Source organism: Amphiura filiformis, unplaced genomic scaffold (assembly GCF_039555335.1).
Source record: "Amphiura filiformis unplaced genomic scaffold, Afil_fr2py scaffold_52, whole genome shotgun sequence".
NCBI lineage: Eukaryota > Metazoa > Echinodermata > Ophiuroidea > Amphilepidida > Amphiuridae > Amphiura > Amphiura filiformis.
Window position 1 is genome coordinate 517,591 of NW_027305516.1, and position 9,186 is coordinate 526,776.

Consider the following 9,186-nt stretch of genomic DNA (forward strand, 5'->3'; position numbering starts at 1 on the left):
ATACGAAAGGTCAAAATTTTGAATTGATCGTCGGCTTTTCATCCCACCTACATACACTTTAAGTATAAATCATCAGATTTATAAAGTTTACTTCAAGTACTGTTAAATATCAAAAATATCAATTTTAATGATTTGCCATAAAATGTGTATTAAATTGCGAATTTCAAAAAATCAAAATTATTTGATATCAGAATGACATTCTTCGTATTCAGAATGCAATTCGATATGTCTGATGTGCTATAATGTCCCACAATAAATACTGTCCAAACGTTCATACCCCAGCCCTTAAGACAATTATTAACTTTACATTTTATCTTTCAGATTATGTGATCATTTGTCATTCAATCTACGACGAAATTCTACAGTCACTAGTTCACCACAAGGATGTCGATTATTGGAAGAATATTTGATACAACTGACTGGTCTATACTGATGAATAGAGTGATATTTGGGTGTATTTCTGCGATATTTGGGTGTATTCCTGCGATATTTGGGTGTTTTCCTGAGACATTTGGGTGTATTCCAAGTACATTTAGGTGTATTCCTAATACATTTTAGTGTATTTGTGAGACATTTGGGTGTATTCACCGTAAAGTCACGATGACAAAAACTAGTATTATCAATGTCAGACTTTTAAAACCATTTTCGTGTAGATTTTGTGGAATCTATCTACACTCTTTGAATCGAGTGAAAAAAAAAAAAAAAAAAAAAAAAATGTTGATGGACACATGATTAAATATGTTAGAGCTATTAGAAACAACAAGACTAGAGAGCAACATCGCTGTGAATATTGCCATATTTGTTTTGCACACCCATCTGATCTCAAACAACATATCGAAACTCACACTAAAGAGAAACCCTATCGGTGTGACTATTTTTTTTTTCCCTAAAAACTTCGCGAAATGACATGCAAAAGGAGGTGTTTTTAAAGTTCACCGACAAGCATGAATACCCGCGGATGCACGGAGTGCGGGGACCGGGGCTCAACATAACAAACCTGTTTAGAAAATGTTCCGAATCGAATGTGTATGGGTGATAGGCAGGCTTTCGCCGGGATGGCGCTGTTCATTGGTTCGTATCTCTCAAGTTTGTCACGAAATATCAAATTTAATAAAAATTTAATCTTTATTTAAGACATTGGTTTGATCAAAATATTAAAAATATTGTTACATGGGGTAGAAAAATAACTTACTTTCTTGTATTTTCACATGTATTTTAATGGGACGATTATTTAGTGGTGTGCGCCCATGGCGAACGTCAACGTGCGAATGATGCGTGAATTGGTGCCAATTGTTCAAGATGTTTGGGATAAATTATAAGCAAATTGCACTTTGATCTTTTCGTCAGGTTAGTAGTTAATCTGTGTTTGTTTCTTGGTGGCCTAGCGTGCTAAGGCGCTGTCGGACTCCGCCGGTAATTTTGCCCCCACGTGAATAATAATTTTACATAGGGCTTACCCATGCAGACACAGACCTTAAGCATCATATTTCGAGGCGCGGAACCAAATTGGTGTCGTATGACCTTTGACATTCTTTTGTGGCGAGTGACATGGTCTTTCAATTCACGCCGAGTGTCCTTGACAGGCTTGACTATGCTTCAGTGGTCATGAAAGAATTCAAAAGATAACCGTCCTCTGCCCCAATAATCCCAAGCTATTGTCTGAAACTGCACCTCGGAAGATGTATGGTAAGAACTCAGTCCTCAGATGATATCATCTGTCAGTCAGACATATCAGTCATATCACGACCAAAAGATAAGCGACTGACTATCATTGAGGACTGAGTTCCGCAGTCTAAATACCCATGTACCAGCTGACAGAATACCCGGGGGGGCACTCAACACAAATGACCATACGGGTATGCTCCCCGGAAAGACCCCCCTTTTGGGTTTCGCAGCTCCGAAAGACCCCTATATTTGACCAAAATAAAGCTCCGAAAGACCCTTGATTTTGATAATTTCAGCTCTAAAAGACCCAAAAATTGCTCATTCATATTTCTTCTTTTTTCAGGCGATTTTCAACCAAAAAGCCAAGAAAGCCCCTTGATTTTGACTTTTCGCAGCTCCAAAAGACCCCATTTTACTTGTTCACAGCCCGGTTCGCAGCTCCGAAAGACCACCTTTTACCGGTACGCCATCAGCTCCCAAAGACCCACCACCTCAAAATTCCGGGGGAGCATACCCACCAAATTTTTTTGATGTGCCCCCCCCCCCGACAGAATAATTGTTGTAGGCCCCTACATGTAGAGCTAATAAATAAATTAAATTAATTAGTATTTCAGATATAATTTGCCCCCGGAATTTGCCATAAAATGTGTACTACTCTATCGCGAATTTCAGCAAATCTAACTTATTTAACAGGCCTATCATCAGGGCATTCCTCAGTCAGTGGCGTGCGCAGTGCACAGTGTCATCGCCCCTATATCTTGTATCTTCAATGGTAGAAATCGCCATGGTAGGTTGAATCCACAGCCACGCATGGCAATTTTCTTCTGACCTTTAATATGAGACGCAGTAGCCAAGTGACCTGACTAAGGCTACTGACAATAGCCAGGGTAATTGATTTCTCGCTGTGTGAGTAAGCTTGTATACGACATTGCGGTCAATGGTCATACTGCCTCCACTGTAGTGAGTGCAGCTATATAACCTGCACGCTGTAGCTACAGCTACAGTTGGTCCTGTATGGACTAGTCCATACAGGACCAACGCAATATAAAATTAGAAGTTTGGTCAGATTTTGAGTTCAAGACGCATGGCCTTTTATCAAGACGCAAACTAACGACTATCATATCTGTTCAACACGTATTTTCAAGTGTATGAGACCAGATCTGGTTTCTTGAGACAAAATCATTTACGGGAGATATTCATCATTTTCCACCCCGGTATCCGAAGATTTTCGTCTGGTATCAAAATCGTGCATAGCAATTCACGTGTATCGATCCCGTGTATTTATTTTAGTATCTCTGCTGCACCAAATAATTATTAGCCAGGCGATGTCGGTGTGCAGTGGGGGAGGGCCGCGAGGGGCAGGTTGTTCAGTTCCCCCGAATGGAGTCTGATTAGGAGTGCGAGGGGGTAAATTTTGACGTTTTTCCCCCAATCCTCCGAATGACCAACAAAAGTGGGGTGGGGTGGTTAATTTTTAACTCGAATTCTAGAAGAATGAAACTTGCATGTCTTCATTTTTGAAAATTTTGTATGCATTGAGCCAATGCAGAGGTGAATGGAATGTCATGTGATGTCATTTTAATGTGGGGCGCTGTTTATGCTGGTTGATCTGGCTAGCTTCTGTGGTTGTTTGGCATAATATAATTCACAGGTAAATGGCACCACACAGCTACCACAGCTCCTTAGAGTTGTACAGTGCCAATGGAACAAGTTTGTTTGTGCCCCACCCCATTTGCGCACGCCACTGTCCTCAGTTATATATCAGAATGCAATTTTGGTGCGTCTGATCAGTGCTAGTTCACCACGTAAACTTGTATGGCTCAAAATTCGGACCGCGGCGCTCGCACAGATATCAGTTTGTGAATGAGGATAACGACCGTATATAAGTTGTACTATCTGATCACTCTGGTGTGCCCGGCTGATGTGCTCTCAGGTCCCACAATATTAAAAGGCACATGGAATGGATGTGTACCAAAGCGAATCTCTTTTAGAGCTAATTAAAGTTCTTTGCCAAGACCAAAGGAAAAACTTACGTTTTTCTGCTGACAGTTTCGCCAGAAACCTTCTGGCTTTCTCAAAGCGATTGATGTTGTTATTGATCCATCTGCTTGGGCAGGGAATCCCGGCCGGATGTTATTGTTTTACCGGAAGTACTCCTGTCTCCAACGTTGGTCTTGAGCAGAGGATCAAAGATGTGGCTCAGAAAGAATCTCTTTTGTTTCAGCCATTAAGTCGGAGTCTCTCTTGTTTACATTTCAGAACATGACTTTCTACACCAGTTGTAAGCAAATTAATAGTCCCAACTTTTGGATAGTACCAAAAATATAAATCAACATGCATTAAAGAAAATTGATCCCTAACTTAAACTAACCTATTTGCAGTATTTCCTTCTGTTTTGAGGAGCTTCATAAACTTCATAAATTCATCCTGGTACAAACAACTTGAAACAAGTGTTTCCAATTTCTGCATACAGTTGTTGCCCGGGAGTTGTTGGTGCATGGAAGTTCCAATATCTGTGATGAAATACCCATTCACAAGCTGGGATAGCCCTCACAGTGTCAGTGCAGATGATGTTCGCCTGGGATGGCAACCCAATTTTGTATTCAGAGCTTGTTTAAGCCACACACAGTGTCATCGCCCCTATATCTTCATGGTAGAAATCGCCATGGTAGGTTGAATCCACAGCAATTTTCTTCCGACCTTTAATATGAGAGGCAGTAGCCAAGTGACCTGACTAAGGCTACTGACAATAGACGGGTAATTGATTTCTCGCTGTGTGAGTAAGCTTGTATACGACATTGCGGTCAATGGTCATACTGCCTTCACTGTAGTGAGTGCAGCTATATAGCGTGCGCGCTGTAGTCCACACAGGACCAACGCAATATAAAATTAGAATTTTGGTCAGATTTTGAGTTCAAGACGCATGGCCTTTTCCTCAAAGCGCAAACTAACGACTATCATATCTGTTCAACACGTATTTTCAAGTGTATGAGACCACATCTGGTTTCTTGAGAAAAAAATCATTTACGGAGATATTCATCATTTTCCAACCCGGTATCCGACGATTTTCGTCTGATATCAAAATCGTGCATAGCAATTCACGTGTATCGATCCCGAGTATTTATTTTCATGTCTCTGCTGCATCAAATAATTATTAGCCAGGCGATGTCAGTGTGTCACACCCACATGGCTTCTTGTCATTGAGAATCAGTCATGTGTGCCTTCGAGGCTAGAGTTTGTTTCAGAGAACCAGTGAAGGCTCACACAAAAATATTGTCACGTGTTCCGATGTAATAGCATGGTAATATTCGTATTGCGCGGACTTGGATGTCGACCTTTTCCCATGATACATCACGATTACATCGCAAAGCGCTGGCGGCGCCCTTATTGCGAATAGCGAGAATTACACAAACTTTACAAAAAAAAAAAAAAAAAAAAGAAAGAGGATAAGAACATGCAAAGAAAGAACCAATAAATATTTATAACATTTCAATAGACATTCCACAGTTGACACAATAAATTAATAGTTGGGGTGGAGATGGGTTGGGATGGGTGAGGTCATTAAATAATGCCTAAATATTAATTTTTTTATTAGACTTAACTTTATTTGTATAAATATAAACTGGTTTACTGATTTTGCCATCTTTATATATTTATCAGTAATATTCCATTCCATAGCAATGGCAGCTCTTATTGTTTTGTGATCAAATTCTGTTTTTGTATGACATATATTATTAGTCATCGGCATTTCATGTGTGGTACTTATTATAAATAATTTGAGAAAATATATGTAAACTTGGAATATTTATGTGCAAACCTATGTGAAGTTAAACAAAATGTGCTAAATTAAGGGATCTAAAATGAGCGTTTATTGCGTTTCGACAGTATTTTTTGTGGAACATGAGAGCACCTCAGACCTATCGAATTGCATTCTGAATACGAAGCATGTCTTTCTGATATCAAGTAATTTTCATTTTTTGAAAATCACAATATAATACAAATTTTATGACAAACTATAAAAATTTGAAATCAAATTTTTGATAAGTAACAGTCCTCGAAGTAAATTATATAAATCTAATGACATATTCTTAAAGTGTATGTAGCAGGGAGGAAAAGCCGACGGTCAATTGAAAATTTTGACCTTTCATATTGAAGATATGGATTTTTTCCCCAAAAGACCTAATTTTTTGGTATTTTGGGAAAAAAATCCATATCTTCAATACGAAAGGTCAAAATTTTGAATTGATCGTCGGCTTTTCATCCCACCTACATACACTTTAAGTATAAATCATCAGATTTATAAAGTTTACTTCAAGTACTGTTAAATATCAAAAATATCAATTTTTAATGATTTGCCATAAAATGTGTATTAAATTGCGAATTTCAAAAAATCAAAATTATTTGATATCAGAATGACATTCTTCGTATTCAGAATGCAATTCGATATGTCTGATGTGCTATAATGTCCCACAATAAATACTGTCCAAACGTTCATACCCCAGCCCTTAAGACAATTATTAACTTTACATTTTATCTTTCAGATTATGTGATCATTTGTCATTCAATCTACGACGAAATTCTACAGTCACTAGTTCACCACAAGGATGTCGATTATTGGAAGAATATTTGATACAACTGACTGGTCTATACTGATGAATAGAGTGATATTTGGGTGTATTTCTGCGATATTTGGGTGTATTCCTGCGATATTTGGGTGTTTTCCTGAGACATTTGGGTGTATTCCAAGTACATTTAGGTGTATTCCTAATACATTTTAGTGTATTTGTGAGACATTTGGGTGTATTCACCGTAAAGTCACGATGACAAAAACTAGTATTATCAATGTCAGACTTTTAAAACCATTTTCGTGTAGATTTTGTGGAATCTATCTACACTCTTTGAATCGAGTGAAAAAAAAAAAAAAAAAAAATGTTGATGGACACATGATTAAATATGTTAGAGCTATTAGAAACAACAAGACTAGAGAGCAACATCGCTGTGAATATTGCCATATTTGTTTTGCACACCCATCTGATCTCAAACAACATATCGAAACTCACACTAAAGAGAAACCCTATCGGTGTGACTATTGTCAGAAGTGCTTTTCACGAAATGGAATTCTTCAAAACTATATCAGAACTCACACCAAAGAGAAACCCTATCAGTGTGTGTATTGTCAGAAGTGGTTTACTCGAAATGATGATTTGAAAAAGCATATTCGTATTCACACCAAAGAGAAACCCTATAAGTGTGAGTATTGTCAGAAATGCTTCACACTAAGTGGTAATCTTCTAGTCCATATCAGAACTCACACTAATAACAAACCGTATCAGTGCCAGTATTGTCAGAAATGTTTCACACGAAGCGGTCATCTCAAAAGACACATACTAACTCACACCAAAGAGAAACCGTACCAGTGTGAGTATTGTCAGAAATGCTTTACACAATCGGGAAGTCTACGAGATCACATCAGGACTCACACTAAGGAAAACAATTATCAGTGTGAATATTGTCAGAAGTATTTTGCTCAAAATAGAAATCTCAAAGTTCATATCCGTATCCACGCCAAAGTGAAACCATATCGGTGTGAATATTGTCAGAAATGCTTTACGCAATCTGGTAGTCTTAGAGACCACATTAGAACACACACTAAAGAAAAACCATATAATTGTGAGTTTTGTGGGAAATCTTTTACTCAAAAAAGTAATCTCAAACTTCACACCCGTATTCACGCCAAAGAGAAACTTTTTCAATGTGAACATTGTCAAAAATGTTTTGCACAATCTGCAACTCTAAAACAGCACATCAGAACTCACACCAAAGAGAAACCCTATCAATGTGAGCATTGTCACAAACGATTTGCCGGAAGCTGTAATTTGAAAAACCATATACGTACTCACACAAAGAGAAACCTTATCAGTGCCAGAGTTGTGAGAAATCTTTTACTCAGTCTGGTAATCTGAAACGACATATTAATACACACACTAAAGACTCATCAGTGCCAGAATTGTGAAAAATCTTTCACCCAGTCTGGTAATCTCAAACGACATATTAATTATAGGTTAATACATGCATATCACTTGTGAGACGTTGATGCGTCTAATGCACGAGCCCCAAATTTATTAACCTATTTCATACACGAAAAAAAAAGCCGTGGATTTTGCTATTTTTATAACAAAATTGGCACTAAAAATATTGGCAAATACGAGCAAATATAAATGCATCAACCCGCAGGAAAAATGAATCAATCCTAAGTGATGCGAACTCGCGCTTAGTATGCATAGATTGGATATGAATAAATATAGGCCTATCCTAAATCATTGAGAAATTCATTAATGATCATTATTGTATAACAACAATAAGCGACAAATATAGAAAAATAGCAGCTAAGTGGGTGATTAAGGGATCTGGAATGAGCGTTTCGACAGTATTTTTTGTGGGACATGAGAGTACATCAGGAAAAAAGAGAGGAGGAGAGAGGGAGAGGAGGGGAAAAGCGAGGGGGAGAGAGGGAGAGGAGGGAAAAGAGATGGGGAATCCATACGATATGCAATACCATACGATTATTATCAACAAGCCTGGCAAAAATTGTCTATTTGGGCCCCGCCCCCTAGTGCAGGGAAAAAAGAGAAAGGAGAGAGAGAGAGAGAGAGAGAGGGAAAAGAGGGGGGGGAGGAAAAGAGAAGAGAGAATCCATAGGCCTACGGTATGTAGTGCCATACGATTATTATCAATATACTCGACAATATACTTGATTTCTTGAAGACAAAGAAATAGATATCTTTTGAAATGCTAATTGCACAAAAGCACCTATAGGAGCAGTATATTGACTAAAACAATTAAAGGGCCAACCCAAAAAGAAAAGTCGAAAAAGGTGGTCAAGAAAGCTGTGTCCGACATGTTTCTTGTATTGCATGCCCCAACCGAACATTTTTAGTATTGACACAAAATTTAGGGCCGGATTTACCATTAGACCAGATGGGTACGGGTCCAGCGCCCTAAAATAGCCTAAGGTTTGTTCCCCAAAACACCATGTTTTGGACCGAAATATGTTAACATTGCAAAATTTTGCGCGCTTCGCACGCACTGGCCTTTGCATAAAAGTTACCTTCATTTTGGGCTAAAATTGCCATAAATTAGAAATTTTTAACCAGGAAATTTGCAAGAATTATAGCCAAATTAGTAATAAAAAAGCAAATTTTTCTCGTGGAGCGCGCAAAGTATAATAACCCAGTTTACCATTTTCCCTCTTGGGCCACTGTATTGCCAAATTTAAACTTATTTCCTTTGTTTGTTTTTTTATTTTTCTTTGATATATTTGAAAGTGTACCTTTCTTTGAAAGCCCGGTTTGAAAGTACACTTTCTTTTCGATAGGGTGCGACGCACCACCCCCACCTACCCCCAATTTTGTTTGGTGGATTGGGCCCCCCCCATACAGGCTTGCCCCCCCCGCCCTGGAAAAAATCCCAGCTACGCCACTGAAGACAATTTAAGGCTCGAAGTTAAATTCGGGTTCCCCA

The 9,186-nt window shown here is 38.4% G+C and overlaps 1 protein-coding gene across 1 annotated transcript; it reads left to right on the plus strand.

Moving 5' to 3' along the window:
- The first annotated feature begins 6,608 nt into the window (after positions 1-6,608).
- On the plus strand, positions 6,609-7,791 carry LOC140144402 (uncharacterized). Its single transcript, XM_072166212.1, has one exon. It carries the CDS (start codon positions 6,609-6,611, stop codon positions 7,626-7,628), a length of 1,020 nt encoding a protein of 339 aa, XP_072022313.1. The 3' UTR covers positions 7,629-7,791.
- The last annotated feature ends 1,395 nt before the right edge of the window (positions 7,792-9,186 follow it).